Source organism: Prunus dulcis, chromosome 4 (assembly GCF_902201215.1).
Source record: "Prunus dulcis chromosome 4, ALMONDv2, whole genome shotgun sequence".
Classification (NCBI taxonomy): domain Eukaryota; kingdom Viridiplantae; phylum Streptophyta; class Magnoliopsida; order Rosales; family Rosaceae; genus Prunus; species Prunus dulcis.
The window spans coordinates 9,168,004-9,195,565 of NC_047653.1; the positions used below are offsets into that span (position 1 = coordinate 9,168,004).

At 35.5% G+C, this 27,562-nt stretch overlaps 3 protein-coding genes across 4 annotated transcripts; 2 read left to right on the forward strand and 1 right to left on the reverse strand.

Annotated features, from left to right (window-relative positions):
- Window positions 1-195: 195 nt before the first annotated feature.
- LOC117626599 (putative callose synthase 8) lies at window positions 196-16,122 on the forward strand. Its single transcript, XM_034358352.1, has 41 exons — window positions 196-649; window positions 1,454-1,554; window positions 2,188-2,309; window positions 2,459-2,546; window positions 2,703-2,816; window positions 2,966-3,085; window positions 3,246-3,338; window positions 3,429-3,520; window positions 3,804-3,930; window positions 4,105-4,242; window positions 4,320-4,396; window positions 4,538-4,694; window positions 5,805-5,930; window positions 6,022-6,139; window positions 6,464-6,792; window positions 7,242-7,294; window positions 7,386-7,446; window positions 7,602-7,683; window positions 7,769-7,818; window positions 8,112-8,198; window positions 8,268-8,399; window positions 8,472-8,566; window positions 8,642-8,726; window positions 8,811-8,971; window positions 9,155-9,278; window positions 9,384-9,478; window positions 9,558-9,705; window positions 10,029-10,180; window positions 10,679-10,785; window positions 10,870-10,992; window positions 11,082-11,150; window positions 11,335-11,503; window positions 11,602-11,713; window positions 12,280-12,399; window positions 12,473-12,588; window positions 13,092-13,175; window positions 13,518-13,630; window positions 13,710-13,939; window positions 14,322-15,170; window positions 15,381-15,566; window positions 15,653-16,122. Exons 1-41 carry the CDS (start codon window positions 427-429, stop codon window positions 15,881-15,883), a joined length of 5,859 nt encoding a protein of 1,952 aa, XP_034214243.1. The 5' UTR covers window positions 196-426; the 3' UTR covers window positions 15,884-16,122.
- LOC117626600 (pentatricopeptide repeat-containing protein At3g14580, mitochondrial) lies at window positions 16,117-18,215 on the forward strand. The gene has a single exon (XM_034358353.1). The coding sequence runs from the start codon at window positions 16,501-16,503 to the stop codon at window positions 17,683-17,685; it is 1,185 nt and encodes a 394-aa protein (XP_034214244.1). The 5' UTR covers window positions 16,117-16,500; the 3' UTR covers window positions 17,686-18,215.
- Window positions 18,216-18,301: 86 nt separating this feature from the next.
- LOC117626536 (C2 domain-containing protein At1g53590) lies at window positions 18,302-24,569 on the reverse strand. 2 transcript variants are annotated; one of them, XM_034358265.1, is made up of 12 exons: window positions 23,877-24,569; window positions 23,528-23,602; window positions 23,076-23,219; window positions 22,274-22,369; window positions 22,032-22,163; window positions 21,508-21,660; window positions 21,365-21,406; window positions 21,182-21,230; window positions 20,549-20,641; window positions 20,270-20,453; window positions 19,793-19,916; window positions 18,302-19,645 (listed from the first exon to the last, which is right to left on the reverse strand). In XM_034358265.1, the coding sequence occupies exons 1-12, from the start codon at window positions 24,000-24,002 to the stop codon at window positions 18,899-18,901; spliced, it is 1,965 nt and encodes a 654-aa protein (XP_034214156.1). In that variant the 5' UTR covers window positions 24,003-24,569; the 3' UTR covers window positions 18,302-18,898. The 2 variants fall into 2 exon arrangements, with proteins under 2 accessions (XP_034214156.1, XP_034214157.1); XM_034358266.1 differs by lacking the exon at window positions 23,076-23,219 and having other exon boundaries at window positions 18,760-19,645.
- Window positions 24,570-27,562: the final 2,993 nt, after the last annotated feature.

The following is a 27,562-nucleotide window of genomic DNA, read 5'->3' on the forward strand; positions in this document are numbered from 1 at the left end:
TTTGCAATAGTATTAAGAATATTCATTTGAAAAATAATTAATAATAAAAACCTTTGGATTCATTTACTCGCTCGAAAAAAGAAAACACGTGTAATCAAGGGTTTCACAATCATTTTAACAAAAGAAGAGAAAAAGAACATAGTTTCAAACGAAATTCATAAAACTCCCTCTCTGCCTTCTCACTTTGTCACTTTCTTCTCTCTCAGAGAACAGGGGGAAAGCAAATCACAGCTTCAAAAGCAAAAGCAAAAGCAAAAAGATCACAAATCCTCTTGGCAGTCGACACTTTAGAAAGCAAAAAAGCATACCCATAACCAAAGCTGACCACATTAAGCAACTCATGGCGAAGATCCCACATATATACTCTGAACCCATGTCATATTCTCCCTTGTTCACAATCCCATCATTCCCTTTGAGCTCAGAACAATGTCTGAGATTGTGGTTGCAGAGCCTATCTATGAAGATGACCCACCAGAGCCGAAAAGACCCATTACAAGGTCCATTACCATGGGCACTGGAAGTGAACACAATCATGTTCCTGAGCCATTTGAGAGCGAAAGATTGCCTGCCTCTTTGGCTTCTGAAATCCAGAGGTTTCTTCGTGTTGCAAATTTGATCGAAAGCGACGAGCCTCGTATTGCTTACCTGTGTAAGTTGTTAAAGTTGAGTTTTTGTTGAACTGGGTTTGTTTTACAAGGTGTGAATTTTAAAGGGGTGAGCTTGTTTCTGATAAAGTTGGAGGTTTCTAGTCTTAACTAACTAGTCAGTCAAATGGCTTTAATTGTCAACTATAGGATGAAGGTTTCATGTTAGATAAGTCCATTGAGTGCTCATATTTTGGCTGATATGCACAATGGAGATGTTGATTGCAATTTTCCAGCTCCATGTCCAGAGATGAAAGTTTTCTTTGAACTAATCTTCTATTTTGCCACTTAGAGAACTGATACAAATTAAATTCGTGAAAGTTTTGATTCTTTGTTTTCCAAAAGGGAAATTTTGATTCTAACAACCAAAATGTGAAGCTGGGCCAAAAGTTTTTGTAACAGAACTTTGAGTAGTACTTTTGTTCTTTTGGGTGTTAAAGATTTCTACTTTGGTTGCAGAAATTCAGTTTATTTAATTACCTTACCATCCTGAACAGTCAAAGAAGGTATAGCCATTCATCTCAATTTACAGGGTTAAATCAACAGTTTCTTAGGAAGTTGGAATTTCCAGAGATGATAGGAAAAATGGTTGAAGGAAATGATCTTGTTGGTTTAAATTTCGAGTAGTAATAAAGGTTTGCACTCATTTTGAAATGAAACTTCTTTCCCTTTTCTTTTCCTTTAATTTCCAATTCAAACACATTTTTTCCCAAAGATTGCAGAACCCAATGCTATACAAATGTGATTCATTGTGAGTTCAAATGAATGCATGAGCCATTAACATTGTCTAAGTGAATCTTATTGAGCAGGCCGCTTTCATGCCTTTGAAATAGCACATAATATGGACCGCAATTCTAGTGGCCGGGGTGTTCGACAATTCAAAACTTCCCTTCTCCAGCGACTTGAACAGGTGGTTTCACACGTTGTAGTATACTTTACAAAAATATGCAGTTGCTAACAGGGTAATTGCATAACTTGCATGTATGTAGTAGGATTAAGTTAAAGACTCAAATTAGCAGTCAGAGCCTTAGAGGCTAGACAACATTAAACAGATACGGTGCACATGTCTATTAACTGATTGTCTGAAAAGTTGATTGGAACTTGTTTCAACAATGTATAAAATTTAACATACAATAATGTTGTTCGTGTGCTACAATAGGTACTATGAAGTTTTTATTCCTGGCTCAAAACCTGTGATTACCAGCTGATTTGAAATCACTATGATGTGCAATATATTTAGAAACCTATTTAAATAAAAAATTTCTTCATTAAATATTCAATTTTTTTTTGTATGTTTCCATGGATTCTATGATTAAGTTCTCTCTCAATATCATCATTACCTGTAGTTTATGTTTTCCAATTTTGATAATTCCTTTCTCTCATATATCTGTGTTAGTCTGATGTGTGCCTTATTTTTCCCATGTCTGTTAACTGTTTTTTTATCCTAGCAGTATTTGTGGAAGCAAAAAGTTGATTTCTTAAGGTGTGGAATAATGATTTCTTACCATTCTTGAAATGTTCTCTCTTTTTCAATGGGTTATAGGATGAAGAAACTACAATAACGAAACGAAAGGAAATGAGTGATATACGTGAACTGAGGCGTGTTTATCATGCTTACAAAGAGTACATCATTAAACATGATGGATCATTTCATTTAGAAAATAGGTAAATACATCCATATGTACACACACACACACACACACACACACACACATATATATATATCGGGATATGCATTTGGTTTCTAATGCATTAAAGTATTTAATAGATTTGTCTGCTAAGCACAACTAATTTGAGGCAATTTATCTGAATAGTCACAGGGAGAAGTTGATAGATGCACGTAGAATTGGTTCTGTGTTGTTTGAAGTTCTAAAGACAGTTTCAAATACAACTGGTCCTCAGGTATTTTCTCATTTCTGTTTAAAATTTTAAGCATTCTTAATTTTCCCACGTCTTTTATGATGACAAAATCAGTGCTTTTGTCTCTTTTTTTTTTTAAAAATCCCAAAATGTTTTTTTCTTCTTATTTATCATATTTATTGGTTATATGTCCCACAGGCGCTTGCTAATAGAGGTGGCGTCCAGACAAAATCTAATGATCTCTTTGTGCCATATAATATTCTACCACTTGACCCTGGAGATAGTCAGCAAGCAATCATGCAACTACCTGAGGTCTGATGCTGTTAAAGCGTTCTTGTTTCTTTGTAATTTATACATATATGTAATGATCCAAGTGGTCATATCAGTACATGATAGTGCAGAAAGCCTGCGGAATTGTAAAATATGGATGAAAATGCTAATAATCTAATGAAATGATACAGATTAAAGCTGCAGTAGCAGCTATTCGCAATATTCGTGGTATACCTTCGGCCAATGATTTTCAAAAACATGGGGACTTTATTGATTTGTTTGATTTTCTTCAGTACTGCTTTGGATTTCAGGTAATCTATTCCAAAATTTTACTTTAATTTACTTCCCCTCCTACAATAAGTTGTATGGTGTGACATAACATCTGTACTAGCAGTTGGCCAATTAGACATGTACTGCTGCGATCTGTGTTTCTTACTTTCAGAATTTGATTCATATGATGTCTTATGTCAGGAGGGAAATGTGGCCAATCAGAGGGAACATCTACTTCTACTCCTTGCTAACATTCACATACGGAAAACCCATAAGCAGACATCAGTCTTAAAGGTTTTTATGTTGCTGGAGTTTATACGTTTTGGTTTTATACTATATTCTTTTTCACTTTTGTACTAATATTTCTTATTCTTATGATGCCAGTTAGGAGATGGTTCAGTGGATGAGTTATTACGGAAATTTTTTAAAAATTATACAAACTGGTGCAAATTTTTGGGTAGGAAAAGCAACATCTGGTAAGATTAAATGATCTAGTTTCCACTTATCATCAACAAACCAATGAAATATTCTTTCTTTTTTTTCTCTTTCTACTGATGTATTCTGACCCAATGTCTGCTATCTGATTCATTTCGAACTTAAATCTTCTGCTTTTACTCTTCCATTCTTTGTCTGATTGTATGTTACTATAATAGCATTTTTGTCTGTTTTTCATTTGTGACAGCTTCTATTTCACCAATTCTAGTTACCTAAACTATGTTGATTAACCCCTTACTATAATTCCATTATTTACATTTGCAGGTTGCCTTATGTGAAACAAGAAGCCCAACAGTATAAACTTTTGTATCTAGGGCTTTACCTTCTTATATGGGGGGAGGCTGCAAATTTGCGATTCATGCCAGAGTGTCTGTGTTATATATTTCACCATGTAAGTTTACGGTCTCTTGCTATTATTTAGTAGCTCCATAAGACTGATTTAGACTTCATGTTCATATAGCCCATTCAAAAACATCTTAACATATATTTCACATTATGAGTTATTTTCTGTAGTGTCTGCATGATTTTTATTATTATTACTACTTATTTTCTTGTTTTCTTGAAGATGGCATATGAATTACATGGTATGCTAACTGGCGCTGTTAGCTTGACATCATGGGAGAAAGTCATGCCAGCATATGGAGGCCAGTCTGAGTCTTTCCTTAACAATGTGGTTACCCCTATATACACGGTTATAAAAGAGGTACTGTGTGAATGCACCCTATGGTTTCAGTTGAGCCAGTTTTGTAGCTAATCTGTTACTTATTAATGAAATTGAAGGAAGCCAAGAAAAGCAAAAGTGGGACAGCTGACCATTCCACATGGAGAAACTATGATGATCTGAATGAGTATTTTTGGTCAGAATTCAACTTGGTCTATCTATCTGTCTATCTATGTGTGTGTGTGTGCGTGTGTGTGTATACATTGCTGCATGTGATCTAAGTTTGGCTTCCAATGAGTTAGGATCATGAGGCTGTAAATCAACTATCTTTTTGCAGGTCTCCTGATTGTTTCCAAATAGGTTGGCCCATGCGTCTAGACCATGATTTTTTCTGCATACCGTCTTCAAAGAAACCCAAGGCTAAGAAGGCTTCAGCATCCACTGGTTCTGTAGAAGAAAGAAGTAAGGAAGATGGGGAGGAAGATGAAGTAGGGGTATGTATCAGTTTGCAATCATATTACTGAAATAGCACTTTTGTTCCACGATTGCATTTAATGAATAATGAATTGCATGGACATCAAATGAATTTGCTAAGAAGTATTCATGTGTATAGCTACCCAATGTTTCTTTCTAGTTGAAGAAACTATGGACCATGTTTTCCTCTAAGAGGTCTTGCATAGGTATCTATAAACCTGGTCTTTTTCTTTTTGTACACAAATTCAAAATCTACTTTAGAGTGCTTTGTTATTTCATAGTAAGATCCAATCAGACACGAATGGCTTTTAGGTAACACTTGTTAGCCTGATTTACATTGTTTGCTCACTCTAATAGCTTAAGCTTATGGGTCCAGCGGTTGTTTAGTATAGTATCAAGCTCTAGTCCTAGGAGGAGGTCCTATGTTTAACCGTTCATTCCCATTCCCCACTTATTTGTTAATTTGCAAGGTCAAGATGAGGCTGCCTATATGTGTCTCCGCCTGCCTTTCCGTGTGCAGGATGGGGCTGCATGTGATGGGAGATATTAACGTTTTAGCTTGATGTGCATTGTTGGTCCATTCCCTAACGGTTTCAAACCGAATTTCGAAGTCTAGTGTTTCTAGTTGTTGAAGAGAATGGGTATTACATAAACTGATTATCTCTCTCATATGATGCGCTAATTTGACTTAGAATGTTGTCTTATATAATATTATAACTATAGTATGACAACAGAGGCTATTTGTTTTGTACTGAATTTCATCAAATTTTCTACTCATATTTGAAAATGGACCATTCACACATGGGAGTTAACATTAATGTTGCTTCTTGGACTATATATGCTACTCTGACTACTTTGAAATTGTTGTTCTCTGGTGGATACAATTTAATGGAATGTTGGTGCATGGAAAAATAAGGGCTAACATTCTATTTTTGCACTTGGCTTGTGTACTATTGAGTGCCAGAAATGGACAAGCAAGTAGGCAATTTTCTTGGGCTCTGTCTTCACTTTTATGTTTTCCTAGCATTGCGAAATTGTAGACTGATTTTTAAAGTTTACAATCCTATGAGTTAACAAATCCATATTTTGATTATTTTTCATGTTTCTCTCATGTTTTTCTTTTATACCAGGCAACTAAAAAAGAAGATCACGAACCAAAATGGTTAGGGAAAACAAATTTTGTAGAAGTCCGTTCGTTTTGGCAAATTTTCAGAAGCTTTGACAGAATGTGGAGCTTTTTTATTCTTTCACTTCAGGTGCACTTAAAATTTAGAATGAATTCTTTACCAACTGCTTCCTTCTTACAATGATTTCCTGTGTTGCTTATTAATTTCTTTTGCTTTGTAGGCATTGATCATTATGGCATGCCATGAATTGGAATCTCCACTTCAACTGTTTGACAAGGTTATATTTGAGGACGTCATGAGCGTATTCATTACATCTGCATTTCTTAAACTCATACGAGGTATGATTTTATCTTGTTACTGTCACAGTATTGAACAAATATCTTAAAGTAGAATCACTAGAGGCGTATCATGTTTTCGACATAGTCTTGTTATGATTTGTTAGGTTTTTGGTCAGAATAAAGCTTTAGTTTGTGTTACCTTGTTTATCAATCCTTTGGTTTTAGTCTCGTTAGAAGTTTTAATGGAGATATCTATGTTGTCGATGTCTTTTATGTACTTGTTATTTTCCCTTTCCTTTTTGGGTATTTATTAACTGAATATTACTGTTTTTAAGTTCTTTTATAAATGCATAATGGAAACCTAATAGAGGGTTGGGATTGCAGCAATACTCGACATTGGCTTTACATGGAAAGCCAGACAAACGATGGAGTTCTCTGAAAAATTAAAACATGTTATGAAGCTGGTTGTTGCAGTAATATGGACTATAATTCTTCCTGTATATTATGCTAATTCTAGAAGAAAATATACCTGTTATCCCACACGATATGAAAGCTGGCTTCAAGAGTGGTGTTTCTCTTCCTATATGGTTGCAGTTGCAATTTATTTGACAACTAACGCAGTTGAGATGGTGTTATTTTTGGTTCCTTCTATTCGCAAATACATCGAGATCTCAAATCACCGGATATGCACCATTTTGTCTTGGTGGACACAGGTAGGTTTATCATGTAGTTTTCCACTTGATTTTACTTCTGGATCAGTCTTTGAAGAAAGTTTTGATGATTTTGAATCTGATCTTGCAATGAATACTTCTAACATAGAATCTTTCTCAGTTTTTTCAGTTCTCTGTAATAAGTTAATAACACTACTGGTTATGAACTGATGACATTAAAGACAACAATCCGAGTTGACNTTATTTTCTTCTTGAACATATGAAAGTTGCAAGCTTCAAAGAGTGGCATAGTCAAAATTATATGCCATAAATGTATTCTAAAAGATTTGTTTTGGGGGTAAATACCGTGCTCATGATCAACGAAGAACTGTTGCTATATATGCCTAATTTTGGGTTGACTAGATATGGTTTATCTTATGTACCTGACAAATTCACTTTTGGTTTTGGACATTGTGGATATATTGATTTTTTTTTTTTTCCTGATCACATAGCCTGGATTATATATTGGGCGTGGGATGCAAGAAAGCCAACTTTCAGTGTTGAAGTATGTATACCAAACCCTATTATAAATACTTATCAGGTACCTTGTTCCTTTATTTATTGTGCCCTAATGTAATTTATTTCTTACTACATAGGTATACATTGTTTTGGGTACTTGTACTTCTGAGCAAATTTTCTTTCAGCTACTACTTTGAGGTGGGTACTAACTTCACTGGATTCTAGAGTTTGCTTGATGATGAAAATAGAAGGGTTGTAGAAGAAATAATGTTCACACAACTTTGAATGTGAAATATGTTTTAAAATAATTTTCTTAATGTTTATTGTTTACCATGGCCTATGGAAAATTGCAGATAAAACCACTCATAGAACCAACAAAACAGATCATGAAAATTGGTGTGAAAAAGTACGAGTGGCATGAGCTTTTTCCAAAAGGTATTTACCATCTTTTTGTACATCATCAATACAGGGAGTTGAAAATTTTCCATTATATTTATGTAAAAAAATTGTTCTCTTGCAGTTCAGAGTAATGCTGGTGCAATTGTTGCTGTATGGGCTCCAATAATAGTTGTAAGTTTTCTGTAAAGTATTTAAAGTAGTTCTCTTTTATGTTCAACATTCTGTTTTTTCAGATGGATAGAAGTAAATTTTAATAGGTTGGTCACTAACATCATAAATCCATTCTTAGAAATGAAATCAAGCTGAGATTAAAAATATCGTTCAATAAGAAAGTAAAGATGAACATAATGGAATTTTAATTTTTATTGTAACATAACTGTAGGAGAAGTTTTACTTTTATTTGTATGCTTGTTGAACTTGATACCAGACACTCATGTGCAATTTTTCTATTTTCTATCTATTAGGTGTATTTTATGGACACTCAGATATGGTATTCTGTTTTCTGCACAATCTTTGGTGGAGTCTATGGCATATTGCATCACCTTGGTGAGGTAAGTTGTGCTTCTTTTTTTCCCTGAAAGGCATTTTGGTACCTGTCTTACTCCTCTTCTGTACTTTAGATTCGGACTTTGGGAATGTTGAGAAGTCGGTTTCACAGTTTGCCTTCTGCATTCAATATTTCCCTTATCCCACCCTCATCAAGAAATGATCAAAAGAGAAAAACAGGCTTCTTTCACAATAAATTCATAAAGGTATGAGGCTTTAATTTTTTCATTAAATCAAATTCCATGAAGAATCGCTTGCTAAATCTCATATTTTCTCAGGTGTCAAAGACTGAAAAAAATGGTGTTGCCAAGTTTGTATTAGTGTGGAACCAAATTATCAATAATTTCCGAACGGAGGACTTGATAAACAACAGGTGATCTAAATTGGTACTGATGTGTTTTTCAGCAAAGCTTTAAGAAATACCTTACAAGATTATTTTCTAAAATAGGGAGTTGGATTTGATGACAATGCCTATGTCATCAGAATTATTTTCTGGCATAGTCCGTTGGCCTGTTTTCCTTCTTGCGAATAAGGTATCTTCTATATTCAAAATCTTTCATATTTTCAATTTGTTTTCTATTTGGTTCACGTCCAAACATGTCTCCTCTGCATACTAGTTTTCAACAGCATTGAGTATTGCAAAGGATTTCGTGGGGAAGGATGAGATTCTTGTCAGAAAAATTAAAAAAGATGAGTACATGTACTGTGCTGTGAAGGAGTGCTACGAATCATTGAAGTACATCCTTGAAATCCTCGTTGTTGGTGATCTTGAAAAAAGGTAGGGACATATCACAAATATATGTATGTGTGTGTGCTTGGGTGTGCCTGTATGCAGTGTGTGTTTTGTCTTTTTAACCGCTGGTAGGAAATTGTAATGGAGAGTCATGAGCATTCTGATCCCACTTCTAATGTATATCATTGTTGTAAATTGAATATTTTCTTTTTCTTTTTCTGGAATCAGGATTGTATCTGCCATGTTTACTGAAATTGAAGAAAGCATTGCAAGATCAACTCTTCTTCAGGATTTTAGGATGATTGAACTTCCACTTCTTCTAGCCAAATGTATTGAGTTAATGGAACTTCTGGTGACTATTCCACTTCCTGCAAAGTCATTGTGTTATTGTTGATCACATACTTTATAAAAATCAGTACTTTAAGCCATCCTGATCTTTTGTATGAAATGTTGTAAGGTTGAGGGAAATGAAGACCATCATGGTAAAGTTATCAAAATTCTCCAAGATATATTTGAGCTTGTAACCAATGATATGATGACTAGTGGCTTCAGGTTTGCTGTATTCAAACTTTATTCCTGGAATAGATAAATTCATTTGGTGCACATCACAACTATTCATGTATTCAAGCAGGATATTGGAGTTGCTATACTCATTCCAACAGATCGACATGGACTTTGTTGATTTTAATAGAAGCATTGAACCAGAACTTTTTGGGTCTGCTGATAGCAAGAGTTCCATCCATTTCCCTTTGCCAGACAGTGCTGCTTTGAATGAGCAGGTGATATTCATTACCCTCTTTTCACTTTTATTGATGTTTTCCTACCATTCTCTCTGTTAAGTTTCGTTAGTTTACCAAGTCCACAAAAGTTTTAGCTATTAGAATGTGAACGATTTATTTATTTCAACACTCCATCAGTTTTAAGGTTCAATAATCAACATGATTCCCATATTTAACTTGCAAACATGTCTGAGCTTAATATTTCTACACATAAGCAAATGGGTAAGTATATCGTATAAATCTACATATAAACAATATGAAACACACACCTGGATTTGCATGTAAGCACTGGACCTATAATAACTAAACTGTTTCAATTGCAGATCAAGCGTTTTCATCTATTGCTTACTGTCAAAGATACAGCAATGGACATTCCAACGAACTTAGAGGCTCGGAGACGCATATCATTTTTCGCCACTTCTCTCTTTATGAATATGCCCAGTGCACCCAAATTGTGCAATATGCTGCCATTCTGGTCTTGCTTCTTCTCTCGATGGAATTTCTATTCATTTTTGTTTTCGTTCAGCCATGTGTTTAGTTCATCTGTTAAATTTTTTGGTCATTGAAGTCAATAGACAGTTTCTGAATTGCCTTAGAAGTTCATAGATTTAAAGGGATTAAATTAGTGAGTCTTTGATTGATAGGTGTGGCTTCTCCTCTTTACGTACCTTTACTTCAAGCTATATAACTTGTTTTGTCCTCCTCATTTGTTTTAGTTGAATGAATCTATTATGATATTATTCATCAGGAGAAAAATAAATATTAAGTTTTATATGATAAGATTTAAATAACTCTATCATCATATTATATTTCTCATTAGTTTATGAAATTATGATAGCTACTGATCGTAGGAACATTGTGATGGTGACATTAACCTTAACAAACAATTGGAGGTGAATGGAAATCATACAAACTTTTAGAATCTTCTAAGCAATCCCATCATTTGTATCTGATTAACTTTTTGTTGATATAGTGTTATGACACCACACTACATGGAGGATATTAATTTTTCAATGAAGGAGCTTCATTCAAGCCAACGAGAGGTCTCCATCATCTTTTACATGCAAAAAATATTTCCAGGTTACTACTTTAGTGAATGTTTTAGTTACATTGTGGTCTATCTGTTTGGTTTATCTCATAGCAATTGACTCTCATATTTCTTAGATGAGTGGAAAAACTTTTTGGAGCGCATGGGTTGTGAAAACTTGGATGGATTGAAAGATAAAGGCAAGGAGGAAGATCTTAGAAATTGGGCTTCTTACCGGGGCCAAACGCTAAGCAGAACAGGTGCTTCATAAGATTTGTTATTAATCTAAACCCAGTAGATCAGTTGGTCATTTTAATAACCTCCAGTTTCGTGTATATGGTTTTAACAGTTAGAGGAATGATGTACTATAGAGAAGCCTTAAAATTACAAGCATTCCTTGATGTGGCTGAAGATGAAGGTTTGTATTCTTGAATCTGGAAAATGGGTATTCTCATTTGATGTTTACTATACCACTTCGAAATTCTATGCCATATATTTTCTTTAATTATTGTCCATTCTGATGCCAAATGGCATTGATGAAGTTTTTAGTTAGAAGTTTTGAGTAGCATTTATATGCCATGTGGCTTATTCTGTTGATCCAGATATTCTTGAAGGTTATGATGCTGTTGAAAGTAGAAATCGTGTGTTATCTGCCCAGCTAGATGCAATAGCAGACATGAAATTTACATATGTACTTTCTTGTCAATTGTTTGGATCACAAAAAGCTTCTGGAGATCCACATGCACAAGACATTATTGACTTGATGATAAGGTATTCTTCTACCAGGAAAGAAAAGAATTATTGCAGAAGTACACAACTTCTAAAATATAATTTAGAAGTCATATGACTCTAGAATTTATTGCTTGAAGATACCCATCTCTGCGTGTTGCTTACGTTGAGGAGAAAGAAGAGATGGTGGAAAACAGGCCTCGCAAAGTTTATTCTTCTGTATTGGTTAAAGCTGTCAATGGTTTTGATCAGGTAAGGACTAACTTATGATACATAATTGGAAAGTGTTAGAAATGTGGTACCATTAATTTATGTAGCTAGCTTGCGTATCTATTTTTCACAGAGCAATGTGCAGTACTGTTCTATAATGTCTATTAATAACTTCCTTTGACAAACTAACAAAGTAATCGGATGAGTTTAATGTGCCAGTGAATAGAAATTATTGAACACTTGGGACTAGATAGTCCATTTTTTGGGCTAGGAAGGAGTTAGAATTCAAAGATACAGAAGTTACTATACAAACCTGCTTTGCCAAACAGGAAATTTCTATATTGTTTATAATCGTTTCCAATTGCTTTTTTTCAACATATGCATCAAGGAAATTCATTACAATATCCTATCAAAAGAAGAGTAGTTTGGAACCTCTTTGTCTAAACACACAATTTTATATTGTTTATAATTGGATTTGCATTTCTATTAATGGAAATAAATGTTAGAGTTGTGTTTATTATATCAAATGCTCAATGCAGCTGCCATCATTTCTTATAATTTTTTATTCAACCAATAAAGTACATCATCTGCGTTGCTGTTATTCATAGGAAATATATCGCATAAAGCTTCCTGGTCCACCAACTATTGGAGAAGGGAAGCCCGAAAACCAGAATCATGGAATAATCTTCACTCGTGGTGAAGCTCTCCAAACCATTGATATGAATCAAGTAGGCTACTTGTCCAGTATCTTAAGATTAGTCACTTTCATATTTGTTTCTCTTACAGTATCTGGATTTATAGGATAGTTATTTGGAAGAAGCACTCAAAATGAGAAATCTCCTGCAAGAATTTCTTCAGAACCAAGGACGGAGACCTCCTGCACTACTTGGTTTGAGGGAACACGTATTTACAGGAAGGTTAGGTCCTCTAATCCTATAAACTCTGATTAGCACATTATGTCAGATGTGACTCAATGAGTGCATGCCTTATGATAGGAAATCTGATTTGGCATTTGTTCAGTTACATAAGCTACATTGGGAAGTATTATGCTTTGAAAAAGATTAAAAGATAGGTATTATGCTTCGAGATGTACTCCCTGCAGATGTTTTACTACAACAAATAAATAAACACCTAAGTCCGTTCTTCTATTTCTTTTATTGTTTCTTCCATACATAAGCAATCTTGGCTTCAAAGTAACGATCCATAGACTAGGGAAACTTTATTTCTGATGTCATAAGACCCCGCAGTCAATGCTATTGGTGAAGAACGAAATGTTTGAAACTACTAAAGTATCACTAGCTCATTTATTTCACTTGAGTGTCTATATACTAGCAAGTTATTCTAGCATTCACCCATGAGAAGTCAAATCAGTGATTTTTTAACTTTTAAGCTGATTCTTCTATTTTCCCGCACATTGCAGTGTTTCTTCTCTTGCATGGTTCATGTCTTATCAAGAGACCAGCTTCGTCACCATTGGTCAAAGGCTTCTTGCTAATCCACTCAGGTAATAATACCTTGTTTCCTGAGTTCATTTTACAATCACATTGAGGGCATCTGTATGTATGAACACATGTGCACTTGCTTATCTATCTGTTGTGTGAAATTTAGTTTGGTTTGCGTAACTTTTCCTAGTTTAACCAATGTAGGGCCCACAAAAAATTTCACTTGGTAACCCATGCTAGTTGTACTTGTATGCACGTCAGTTAGTTGTATGTTTACAAACCACCAGAGTGCTATTTTAGAGTATTTTGTTGTATCTGGTCCTTTGACAATATTTTGTTGTCCAACAGATCTTAGTGCTCATAATTATACATTCTCATTCGTATTATTTATTCTTAATAAATAGGGTACGGTTCCATTATGGACATCCGGATGTATTTGACAGGCTATTTCACATCACAAGAGGTGGCATAAGCAAAGCATCAAAAACAATTAACCTGAGCGAGGATGTTTTTGCTGGTAAGATTTGTTCATGTTAGAAATCATATTCCTATACTTTCAATATTTATTCTAACTGCTTACATCGGATATGATGTAGGATTTAACTGTACCTTACGACGGGGATGTATAACTTATCATGAGTACATGCAAGTTGGCAAGGGGCGTGACGTAAGTCTGAACCAGATATCAAAGTTTGAAGCTAAGGTTGCTAATGGAAACAGTGAACAAACTCTAAGCCGTGATATATACCACCTTGGACGTCAGTTTGACTTCTTCCGGATGCTATCTTGTTATTTCACAACCATTGGGTTTTACTTTAGTAGCCTGGTAATTTGTTTCAACCCCTAAACAAATTTATGTTGCTATTAGGATAAATTTCTCTGGTTTTAGGCATAGTGTCATATCAGTCACTGACAATGATCATTTGAAAATTGCAAGATGAAAATTCTTTTGTTTTTCTTATAAAATTTTTGGGTCAACAAACTGCAAATTCTATGGAGTAAATTAATAAAACATATTCTTTCATGTACAATGTCAATCTGTATTTCTGGAGTCAATACATCTATGGTAGATATTCTTTATAGTCTTATTATCACATATGTCTTGTTACATCTATTTATTGCTGTTTCCTCTATTCTGAATGCTCTATTTTGAAGTTCTTGCCACTCAACTAACATGGGGTGTGATTGATCTGAAATTCTGCTGTCAGATGTCAATTATTGGAATCTACGTGTTCCTCTACGGACAGTTATACCTTGTCCTTAGTGGCTTGGAAAAAGCGCTTATAATTGAAACTAGACTGCAGAACATACAATCCTTGGAAACAGCTCTTGCCTCACAGTCATTTATACAGCTTGGACTACTAACAGGATTACCAATGGTGATGGAAATTGGACTTGAGAAGGGGTTCCTTAATGCACTTAAAGATTTTGTCCTGATGCAATTGCAGCTGGCTTCTGTTTTCTTCACTTTCTCCTTCGGCACAAAAATTCATTATTATGGCCGAACAATTCTGCATGGGGGTGCTAAATACAGACCCACTGGGCGTAAGGTCGTCGTGTTTCATGCTAGCTTCACTGAGAACTACAGGTTATATTCAAGAAGCCACTTTGTGAAAGGATTCGAATTATTGCTCCTGTTGACTGTTTATGACTTGTTTAGGCGGTCCTATCAGAGCAACATGGCATATGTATTGATCACTTATTCAATTTGGTTCATGTCAATCACTTGGTTGTTCGCTCCATTTCTTTTTAATCCCTCTGGATTCAGTTGGGAGAAGATAGTAGATGACTGGAAAGATTGGAACAAGTGGATCAGACAACAGGGTGGCATTGGAGTTCAACAAGATAAAAGTTGGCAGTCTTGGTGGATAGATGAGCAAGCCCATCTTCGTCGTTCAGGGATGACTTCTAGGGTGTTTGAAATTCTCCTTTCCGTTCGATTTTTCCTATATCAGTATGGTCTGGTCTACCACCTTGACATCTCCCAAAACAGCAGGAATTTTCTGGTTTATTTGCTTTCATGGATGGTGATCCTCGCAGTTTTCCTTATAGTAAAGGTAAACCTTACAATTGGCTTCTATTAGAAATTATGTCCATATTTAAGATACCATTAGGGAGAACATATCTGTCTTTTCTTTCCTCTTCGTTTTTGCTTTTAAAAATCTGGTTTATTGTTAATATGGTCTGGATTTTGGAAGGTATTTTCCTTTGAGATTACTCAACTTATCTACTTGGCTTCACTCACATGAACTCGTCATCCTTTGCAGGCAGTGAACCTTGGAAGGCAACAGTTCAGTGCTAGATATCACCTAGTGTTTAGGCTATTTAAAGCCTTCCTCTTCTTGGGTGTTCTTTCTGTCATACTTGCTCTCTATTTCGTATGTAAACTATCCTGGAAGGACATACTTGTCTGCTCTCTAGCATTTTTCCCAACAGGGTGGGGTTTGATATTGGTAAGTTTATGATAATAGAGATCTATTTTCTTTCAGGCTGCATTTTTTTCCTGCTTATTCTTTAACTGATAACTTTGTTGGTTCAGTTTGCACAAGCTGTGAGACCCCTGATAGAGAATACTGGATTGTGGGAATTCACCAGAGTACTTGCTAAAACATACGATTACGGAATGGGAGTTGCTCTCTTTGCACCTATTGCTGTCTTTTCCTGGCTTCCGATTTTATCAGCATTCCAGACTCGTTTCCTGTTCAACGAGGCCTTCAATAGGCACTTACAAATCCAACCAATTCTTGCAGGGAAGAAGAAGAACAGATGATTTTATTGGCCCTGAATGATTCTTAGTATATATTCTGTACAGTCAAATTATATTGACAAATCTTTATAGGTTTTGGAATTGTTATACATATGCAGCAGATATCAGTAGATCATGCAATCACCGGCATAAAAGATATAGTTTCATTAGTTAAGAAATGAAAGATACTATAGGGTCCATTGAGACAATGTTGTATATCTAATATTGAAATCAATAAAATTATTGGTGACAGATTCAGAAGAGTTGGGAGTCTTTTTCTAGTTTTACAGCAAACTTGTTTATCAATATTAATACCAATACATATGGCACATGACAACCTAGGTGGATCGATTCCTTTGACCTATCCTAATCTAACCCATTTCCCCAACTTCCCTCACAACGTGAGCTAACCCGCATGAAGCTTTCTTGAATGCAACACGTTTTTAATTCCTTCATTCTCCATCACCGTAACCTCAGACAACCAAAAACCCGAAGCAACACAACAGCATGACTCTCTCCAACAAGCCCCATGAGTATTTTACCCACCTGAACAGTCATGCCCTCCAATAAAACTTTTAGACCTAAGCCAAAGAAGTTGGAAGATTTCACACCGTAATTAGTCTTAACATTTTAGAAAGAACATGATTTCACGATCTACAAAAACACTTAAAAATCCGATCTTTTTTCGCTTAACTCATTCCACCTTCATCAAAAACCCATCTTTCTCCACACTCCCATCATCTTCCTCATCTGATATCCCAAAAAGGCTGCACCACAAAGACTGGTTAGCCCCAAATGAAGTCTTGCAAGTCTTCACGTCCCTCAGAGACCCCAACTCTGTCCGCACAGCCTTGGACCACTACTCCAAGCGCAAAGATTACAAACCCAATGAAGCTCTTTACACTTTGGTCGTCAACAAGCTTGCCCAAGCCCGCCTCTTTGACGCCATTGACAATGTCATGGCCAGGATCAAATCCGAAAGCAAATGCCGTTTGTCTGACAACTTCTTTCGCACTGTTATTAAGGCTTATGGCAATGTGGGTGGTCTTATAAACAAGGCCATCGAGACCCTTTATGATATGCCCAACTATGGTTGCTGGCCTTCTGTGAAAACATTCAACTTTGTGCTGCATTTGCTCGTTTCGACCAAGATGTTTGATGTTGTTCATGAGGTGTACTTGGAGGCTCCCAAGCTGGGTATTGAGATTGATGCTTGTTGCCTTAATATACTCATCAAGGGACTATGCGAGTATGGGAAATTGGATGCTGCACTTAAGGTGCTCGATGAATTTCCTAAGCAAAGGTGTATACCAAATGCGTTAACTTTTTCAACACTTATGCATGGTTTGTGTGTCAATGGGAAGGTGGATGAAGCTTTTGGGATGTTAAAGAGGATGGAAAATGAGGGTATAGATCCGGATACCATCACGTTTAATATATTGATAGCGGGGCTCAGGAAACAGGGGAGATTTGAAGAGGGGATTAAGCTTTTGGAGGAAATGAGAGGCAAGGGGTGTGATCCAAATGCAGGGTCTTATCAGGAGGTTTTGTATTGTTTTCTTGATGCACAGAGGTTTGTTGAGGCCAAAGAGTTTATGAGTTGGATGATCCCTAAGGGCGTTGGCCCGAGTTTTGTATCGTACAAGGCGTTGATTCATGGGCTGTGCAAAGAAAATCTGGTGCAGGATGTGGATTGGGTTTTAAAGCAGATGATAAGACAAGGCTTTCTTCCGAAGATGGGGATGTGGAGGCAGATCCTCAAAAGCATGTTTTCAGAGAAGAGCAGCCATTGTTGTATTTCCTATGAAGAAATTGTAGATAATTAAATCACATAAAGTGGATGACTGTGGTGACGTTGCTTATGGGTTCTTCAAACGATTTTGAAGTCATGTAAGTTGAAAATCACTTTGATATCAAGTCCTGCTTGAGAGTCGAAATTACGGAATGGAAAAAGCTGAAGAGTGTTTCATCTCATAACATATTGAAATTAAGGGAAATAGGTTCAGAATTATTGTCCTTTAATGTCACAGAGATGAATTATGAATGTTAATACTTTCTGGGAAATGAGTTGGAACTACAGATTTCCTTGCTTCCAGTAGCAAAGACATGGCTGCAAGGTTGCTTCATTATCGCTTCAGCTGATGGGGATTGACTTGAGGATATCCTTTGGCTTGATGAGAGGATGTAAATTATACTTGTTAATGGCTTCTTTTCTAATGTTATTGGATTGCTTAAACCCTATTTTAAGTGGCCCTTTTCTCTCTTCCACTCTGAGCTGCTTCTTTTGTAGCAGTGCTATATTGTTGGGAGATGTGTTTGCTGTCCTGTTTTGTGGTATGCTTTGTTTTATTTTGTCTAATCCTACCGGCAACTACAAAAAGATCATCATTGTTCTTGGTTCATCACCATCTCAAAAGTGAAACTATATACTTTTGCATGTTCAATAATGAAAGAATTTTCCATACAAGATTTTCCTTCTTTACAGAAAAAACAAAACAAACCAATGTTGTGAATAATTTCATAGCATTTCCAAATCAACACAACAAAACTAGGAATGCTAAAAGATTGACAGGACAAGCATATGAAGGTCTAGGTCTGTAGAGCGTCAAAAAGCCAAATCCCCTCTACCCAAAAAGAATTTGTGATAAAAAGAGTCCTCCAATACGACCCTGAGCCGGTATCTTGAAATTTTTCCACAGTTTCACCTTCATGGTTTTTCTTTCTTGGGTATAGAGGCATCACTCCATGCTGCTGTTTTTCTTCACCGGATATGATAGAATGTACACCAAAAGAAGCATTGGTGAAATAGAACAGAATCAACCTCACAAAAGGGAAGGCTACCTATGAAAACAAATGGGAATCCCTTACAGCTTGCGACAGTACCTTGTCAACTGCACAATTAGCAAGTCTGAAATCACAGAGATAAGAAAGGACGAGAATGCGACAAGCAACAGTGCTACAACAGTGCTTAAGAACCAGAGGTGACGCATGCTCCTTTGAGTTAAATTAATCATTGCTTGAGCCACAATGTATTTCCAATCAGAAAGATTTCAATACAACCTTCTTCTTTTGGCCTTCAGCATCTACTGCAGTTTCTCTTAGAACAATTTGTTTGGGAAGAGGATCATCATCAGAAGAGTTAAAATCTTCTAAAAAATTTCCTTCCGTAACTGCAGAAGAACCAGTTTGAGACTTTCCAGAATCTTTCCCTGTAGAATGCTTTATGTTCCGAGTAGATTTTTCACCATGCTTACTAGAAAGAGGTCCAGAAAGGTCGTCTTCCACAATAAATTTTACCCCAATCTCCTTCTCATGAACTGCCCTAAGATTAATATGTGCAGAACGAACAGACTCTTTAAAGCTATCTGAACTTAAGTCCTTTTTGGAATTCCTGTGGAACACCGAACAGATCCTATTTAGACCCTTGCGAACTGATTTCATTCGCCGTTTCTCCCCGGGATTTCTATCTGTGCCACTGTCATCATTATTTTGGGTTGCAGATATGACTGAATTATAGCTGCCGGCATCATTTTGAATCTCGTTATCAAGGAGTCGGCCTTTTCCTTTTCTACTCTCCCAAGTTTGTGAAACTTCACTTCCTGGGTGATGGACCCATATACCAGTTTCTTTTTGGCCTTCAACATCAATGGGCTCAAAATTGTCTGCCACCCTATGGGACTTCTCTGATGATGCAGATGAGAAGCTACTCTTATTAGCATCACTGGCAAAGGAATTTCTTTTATCTTCCACATCTACCTTTTCCTGGACAACTGGATGATCATCCCCCTGAATATGTAAGTGGCTCAAGTCAACTCTTGAATGCACACTTGAGCACCTGTGGAAAGCATTGCCTATACCGCAACTAGAACTACGAATCTATTTGCTTTCATTTCGTAATGAGTAAACCACAGTTGAGAGAAAGTAAAAAGGTACCTTCACATTGTCTTCAATAACAGTTACTGCAAGATGTAGCCTCCCTGTTTTAATGTTCTCAAGAGGCAACCACATGTCATGTCTCTGGCCATCCCTAAGATCAGCAATGTTAATGAAGCATTCACTGGATATAGAATAAGAGGTAAGTTAGTCCTCCAATTAAAACAGCACTTACAGAACAGTTCAAAAGGATATTAAGGTCCAAAAAGGTAATAAACAAAATTCAAAGTAAGCAGACACCAGAAACCAACATACTAAAATTGGTTGACAAGATAATTAGAGATTCACAACAACAACAAAAAAGTAACATGGAAAATTTTGTAGTAGCAGCAAGGTCAGCAACTAAAATTATGAAGTCATTCATTTCGTGTTGTGTGACAACTAATCAATTAATAAATATAACAGTACTTTGTCCAAGGATTAAAATAAACCTAGCACACAAGAAAGCATAATACATTCAAAAGTTCAGAAACAAACCCAAGGGCATCATCAACAAATCGGTCCTTGTCACGAACTTCAATAGCCAGTATATTAGGTGACTCCCATGTAATAATGGGGATCTTAAATTCCTCACGCCATTTTGGAGCCAGAGTTTTCTTTTGTATCTTAGTCCTGAACCGATAAAGGCCTAATTGCCCCTTCACATATGGGTCAGAGAATCCTGACAGAATAGGTCTATTCGTTAAATATAAAATTTTAAACAGACTATGATGTGAGTGAACATCAGTGTACCAGCAAACAAAGAAAAGAACAAACCATTCATATCAGAAGCTTTCATATCAGATGCTTCAATAACCTCTACTTTGGCGTGAGCAAGAGGCTCCTTCTCATTCACAGAGAACCAACTTTCTGTCAATCAAATGAACACTATTATTAATTCAAACATTTGGGAAACACATTTTCTGAGAGAGACGGAGACAGAGCATGATGATTACAGAAGTTAAAAAGAACAACTGTAGTAAGGAATTAGAGGAGCTTTTATCAAGAGACTAGATGCAAGGGAAGTAGAAGGTAACAATAATCTCCTTACATCACATGACATTTGTCATTCCAAAAGGAAGATATTCTGCATACAATTCAAAGTTTTAAAAACCAATTATTACTGCTGTGGTATTTAAGCTGCTTAAAGGGAAAAAGGGAAAAAGAACCTTAGTTCTTAAAATGCAAAACTAACTACTTTAGAGTGACAAAGCTACTACGCCAAAATAATAAACTTCCCCAGTGATGGTTGAAGTATTGAAACTTGAAAGCACTACAATTTACAATTTAGGCCCAACTGGTTAAACTTTGTTCTTCATGAAAAACTAATGTGAGGAAAGATTTATACAAGGTTCTTCAAAATACATAAATACATGCGTGTTTGCATATGTATAATATATCCATAATTACCTGACTTCGGTGAAACGAATTTCTCCATGTCAACAACCAGCATATTAGGCTGCAAAGATAATGAAAAATTAGATTTACAACACTCTAACAAAAGTGTTGCCAACATATGAAAGACTGTTTACAGCATAGCCCATTGGATATCAGAGAATTACATAAAGGAGGGTCAAAGTCCAACATCCATACCTCAACAAGTGTCTGCTCAAAGGCAATGGAAAGAAGCTTCTCCTGGGAAATAGAATAAAGAAAAGAGCAAATCAGAGAGACACACAGAGTCAGAGAGGGAGAAATCAAGGGAGTTCAAATTTATCAGCGTCAATAAAAGATACCAGCCATCCAGCAATCCCTGGGAGTACTGTAACATCAAGGCCATGAGTAAAAATAGGCTTCACAGTCATTTGAAAATATGGAGGCTCAACAAAGCATAACCGCACACGGCCAAGGAAAGGCCACCTGCGAAGAAACTTCACTCCAATCAAGACCTACAAAAGAAAAAGAAAAACACAGCTTGTTCAGAACATATAAGTCATTTTTGCAAGCCATTCCGGACATTCTATTTTCCATAAAATGTTTTCACTATTGTTTAAACACTCGGACATCTACTAACATATATCTTACATATTTCCAGATTACAAGTAGTTACACTACCTAATAAGAACTCAGGGGTTGCAACGATCAATCAAAAATTTAGTTTATATGGAGGCACCGTATAAAGAACATTATGCATATCTTCAATCTATATTTCATGTTTAGCAAAAGATTACTTGCCTGAGATATATTGCCTGACCCAACTCACTCAAATTTCAAATGACTTAAGATCACATCTTAACCTACATTTAGTCAAAGTCCATACCTTCCCTTCAATATGCATGCCTGTAATATGCAACTTTGCCCACATCCCAAAACCCAGTCTTTTCCTCAACTTCACAGCAAGTATTGCAATCATATCATCAGCTGTCAGAAAATTCAATCCCAACTCCAGAACCTGCATTTATTTACAATTTAGTACTTTAGCTTACCTGAATTCTAGAAATGCAGCTGAGAAGAGCGCATAAAAATGATTGATCCAAAATTTCCAGAGAAAGTAAAGAATACCAGGTGGTCATCATCAGTAGACTGGCGAACCACTCTCATGTCTGTGAGCATAGGTGCATTTCTTCCCAAGTAAAGGTGCTGAACTACTGCTTGCTTCTGCGAACATATATTCACCATTAATAACTCAAAATGTGTATCAAAATATAACCACACGATATCAAGTATAAGTAGTTTCCCACATATACATGCAGCTGAAATGAACCATCTACTCGGGAGAACGATCAAAATGACACTACGGTATACACACAAAAAAGAAAAACCTCTAGTCTACAATAAATATAATCCAAACCTAGTCATACTTATGTCAAAAAATTTGAATGCTCATATGAGATGCGGATGCAACATAAACAGTTTTTGCCACTTACGTAGTAATTAAAATATAAATATATAAATATCACTCAACTAAGAGCTAACAAAGCATTACATTCATTGATGGTTCAAGATCACTCAACAATCTCGTTCAATCACAATCCATATAAGCTAGTAAATAAGGTAACCATACCAGAAATTACAACAATGCAAACATAAAAAACGAAAGGTAGATCCCACTTCAAAAACAATCAAAATTAAATATGATTAGCTCTAGATGTTCCCATGTCAAAAGTTAAGAAGTAAAGCTTTAAAGATCATTCAGCTAAAATTTGCACCTAAAGAGTACATCAATTTGAAATAAATACACAATAAATAAATAAAATCCAAGAGTCTTCAGAACAGAGCACTTTGCACCAAGTCATTATCCAAATGAACAGAACGATCAAAACCATTGTATTGGATTTAAATAAGTTAGAAGTTAAAGTCATACGGCAGTCCATGGTTTGTACTTCTCCAAAAACCAAGGTATGATGGGGAGAAGAATCTTCTGTGAAGCAATCTGTTCCATACATATAGGCCATATCTTTTCAATTGCGTGGTTCAACCACCGCAGTGTTTCAGAATCAGAAAGCACCTAAAGTATTGGAAAAAGCAATACAAGTTAAATGAAGTATTGTAGTGCCATGCAAATTCACTAATAAATTCTTAAAAAGCCCGCTTAATTTTCACATACGTAACAATGAATACTAACCAACAAAAAGTCACAAATATAGATGCTCAAATTAAGACTTTAATTTCAGTCATATCCAAGAACATTTCTGGAAATGGCTATAAAGATTCAACATGGACTCTTTTACTTGAAGTTCCCTCCCACCTGGAGGACTAATAAATGAAAAATACTAACCACAACCAGAAACACACAATAGAAAAAGTGAAGATTACCCGTCTCTGATTAGCCTGTTTCCTTTCCTCAAATTGTAGTTTCTTCCGCAATCTCATAACATACTGCTCGTGAACCTTTCAAAAGTAGACGAAAGTTCATATTAAGGACTGTAATTGCATATCCCTTTTAGCAACTTACCAAATTAAATTACATATCGTAAATTATCACATCCCTTAATTAGCAACTTACCAAATTAAATCAACAAGCAAAATCCCATACTCTCTAAGCAGACAAATCTAGCAAACTATAATGTACATGATTCTAATTCCCTGCCTAAAGAAAAAAAGCTTAATTACTTTCTAGCTGTAATTTGAATGAAAACAAAAATGTAAGAGAAGTGATCCTTACCAGGTAGAGATAAATCAGAGAGGCAAAGTAGGCAACTGGGTGGTAGCAATTGAAGTGAGAAAGCAACCAAAGCACAGATAACACAATCCCCACATGGTGTATTATTGAAACCTCTGTTATGTCCATATCTTCTTCTTCAATCCAAAAGGCACCACTTTGCAGTTTATGTTTTCTGCTGGGTTCTCTAATTTACACTTTACAATAACACCTAACCCCCCTCATCCCCCCACAGAAACAAAAAGAACCAAACTTTCTTCCAATGGCTTAAAAAAAAGTCACATATTCAGAGTCAAAATATCAGAGAATTTAGAAAAAGGAAAATCCCAATATTGAAACTTGAACTGAAGAAATCATCAAACGCCATAAATGAACCAAAACCCGGAAAAGGAAAATCAACAATGAGACATTCACACCCTTCAAATATTTAACAAGAAAACAGAGAAGGCTAACCAAATCAAAGAAAACCCAGAAAGACAAAATCGGGAAAGCGAAAAAAGAGAGAGATAGAAACCAATGTGCAGAAAGGGAAGCAACCCCTTCCGACTGTGATTAGTTTTCCTTCCAACCCCTGAAACGGTGTCGTAGGGGTGACCGTTAAAGTAACCGGAGGGAAGTAACGCAAACAGAGAGAGAATCACAGAAAGGTGATGGGACAACACGAAGCAGATGATATGAATGAACATGAAACGTTGAGACATGTCATGAAAGAGCGTTAGCGTTTTTGAAGCAGTTGGCACTTTTAAACTTATTTTTAGGCGCCACGTGTAGAAGACCCGCTAAGTACGCGTGTAAATAATAAAAAGAGAGAAAAAAAGTTTACAAGGTAATTTCTCTATGTTTTGTCTTTCTATTTTTGTATACAAATGGGCGAGCCATGAGGATTTTCTAATATTTGCACAAAGGGTAAATTACTCAAATAGTCTTCAAAATTGTACGCGATTTATATTTTGGTCCATAAATTAAATTATTAGTCTAAATTGTACATAAACTCTATTTTAATCGCTCATTTGATCCAACTGTTACATTTTCTATTAAATGTAATCAAATTTTAAGGGCAAATACGACTTTCCATAATTAACAAATAAAATAAAGTTAAAATAAATACAAAATTAAAAAATAATTGAAGAAAAGGAGAAAAAAAATCATGAGACCCAAGCCGCCTCCCTTTGATTTCTTCTCCCCAATTCCCTACAGACCTCTCCAATTACCGTATTTATTAAATTTAAAAAAAAAAAAAAAAAAGATGGTTTGTTAATGGCCTTCAACCATCCAGCCCAACAATTAATGTCCAAAATAATACTAACAAAGTGCTGGCTGTTGAAATTGGTTCAGATGTTATCATCACAAGGACTCAACCTTAGTGCTGGCTGTTGAAAATTGCACCATGACACCTGATTTCATTCTTTGTGAATAACAATCTTACTAACCCTCTCTTCCTTTTTCAAGCCCATCTCTCTCGCATATAGACGAAGATGCAAAGGAACAGAGAAGAAGGTCACAATTTACTTACATCACGAACCTCCAGGTACTCTCTTTTTATCACAAAAGTTTTTTTTAAAAAAAATTTCTCTATCATTGCTTAAGCGTCGTAAAATTAAACTATTTGTGACTGACGTTTTTGTGAATATGTTGAAAAAGCAGTTTATCTTTGTATTTTTGTTGAACTTCACAGAAATTTTTTGTTGTTTTTTGCTTGGGTGTCTGTCAATTTTGATGCTTGTCCTATCTCGAGCTCCATAAGATTTTTTCAGGCACCTATGATTAATTTGAGAAAATTCTCACTTCGAAAACGGATCTTAATTTTCTTTGTACTTTGGAATAAGTTTAGAGGAGGGTTTATTGAAGCAGTGTATGAATTTGTAGGCCATGAAGCATCTGCGTAGAACCGGTACTTTGGAATAAGTTTAGAGGAGGTTGCTGAAGAAACGCAGAGGAAGAGGAAAGCTCCTGAGGAGGTGGGCAATGGTGGGAGTGTTGGCCTTGGTATTGATGGCATAAATCCCTAATATGGGTGGAGGGTGGTTGTTGGATGGGTTTGGGTGGAGAGTGGTTGTGGGATGGGTTTGGGGGTTGGAGCTTGAGGGTGGTGGTCATGGGGGAATGGAGAGGGAGAGAGTTTTTATTTATTTTTTAGTATTTATTTATTTTTAACGTACGAAATGGCCAATTTGTCCTCATATTTAATAGCAACATTGATAGAATGTAACGATATGACTAATGGAGCGATTAATATAGAGTTTATGTACCATTTGAACTAATAATTTAATTTAAAGACCAAAATGTAAATCGCGTACAAGTTTGAGGACCATTTGAATAATTTAACCTTACACAAATATTTTGTCTTTCTATTTGCACAAATCCCGTGAAATTTTTGTGGGTTTGTTTTTTAATTCCATCGAGTGCAAGCCAACATTTGTCCATTACATGGATTTGGATTGTTGGAATGTAAATTTTGGAGAAAACCTAGATGCTCTACCTTGGCCGGATTGAAGAAATTATTGGTCACCTCCATTAAGCCTAAATTACCTCCATTAACATCCATCAAGCCATGACTTTTTCCATTGATTAGAAGTTATGTTTATTTTTCTTTTGGAAATTTGCTTAAATATCACATGCATTTTTCAAGTATGTACAAGGGTTGAACCAAGAATTTTCAACGGGTGGGCTAGCTAAAGTTATTACCTTAAAATTTAATTTTTTTTTTTTTGGTACTTACAATTTCTATAGCCTTTCTATAAATAAAAGTAAACATTAAATCATATAAACCAAGTTAGTTCATAACTTCATAAACTAATTTTCAATAAGCTTTAACATAAATCAAATAGGGTTTAACATCATAATGGCTTTATACTTGTTTATGTTCCTCTTATCAATAAAATACTATTGCTCTTTATCAAAAACCAAGAACAAATACATATTAAATGCAACTGAAAAACACATATGATCAAAATGAAAATATGTTCAATAACATAACTGAAAATGAATCTATTTTGATGTGTATTTTTATTGCTGCCCTCCAACTAAATTTATAAATATAAAAAAAAGACTTTTTTGGGCTTTAATAAGTTAATATATACTGGGCTAATATTGAAAACGAGTTAAATTTATAGGTTTTATATTTTTTCCTGAAAAAACCACCCTGGGCTACAGCCCTTAGTGTGGTTCCGCCCATGGATACGTGTGTTATTACCATTTGAATTTTGTAAAGTGTTGCAATTCACCACCTATGTTTAACTTCGTTAAAGTTTCTGTTAAGTTTAATCGTATTTTCGTCAATTAAATATTATAACTAACAATAATTATTTTAAAAACAGAATTTTTTTTATTTTTTATTTTATTTTTAAAGTTAACCTAATTACAACGCCTTGCCCCTACCACTACTCCTACTTTTCTAACCCTACTCTATATTCAATCCTCTGCACACACCCTACTCTATATTCATCTTTGTCTCTGGAATCTCATGTGTGGGTTGTTGAAATTGAATAGCAAACTGACTGAAGTGAGTGATATGGACAATAACTTCATATACGCTTAGGTTACTACGTAATATGTTTTGTTTAAATTTGTTCCTTTTTAAGTACAAGCGATAATCTAAATTAGAGGTGGAGAGTTTAAATTTGTTCCTTAATGACTGAATATCGAAATTATCATTTTCTTCCAATTATCTTTCTAGCAAGTGGTGCTTT

Coding starts and splice junctions, on each gene's coding strand:
- LOC117626599 (XM_034358352.1), top strand. CDS start 427: ATGTCTGAGATTGTGGTTGCAGAGCCTATCTATGAAGATGACCCACCA. Junction 3,931..4,104: donor TGTGTTATATATTTCACCAT/GTAAGTTTACGG, acceptor GTTTTCTTGAAG/ATGGCATATGAATTACATGG. Junction 15,171..15,380: donor CAGTTTTCCTTATAGTAAAG/GTAAACCTTACA, acceptor CATCCTTTGCAG/GCAGTGAACCTTGGAAGGCA.
- LOC117626600 (XM_034358353.1), top strand. CDS start 16,501: ATGATTTCACGATCTACAAAAACACTTAAAAATCCGATCTTTTTTCGC.
- LOC117626536 (XM_034358265.1), bottom strand. CDS start 24,002: ATGGACATAACAGAGGTTTCAATAATACACCATGTGGGGATTGTGTTA. Junction 21,407..21,507: donor CAGGGATTGCTGGATGGCTG/GTATCTTTTATT, acceptor TCTATTTCCCAG/GAGAAGCTTCTTTCCATTGC. Junction 19,917..20,269: donor TTTGTTGATGATGCCCTTGG/GTTTGTTTCTGA, acceptor TTCTATATCCAG/TGAATGCTTCATTAACATTG.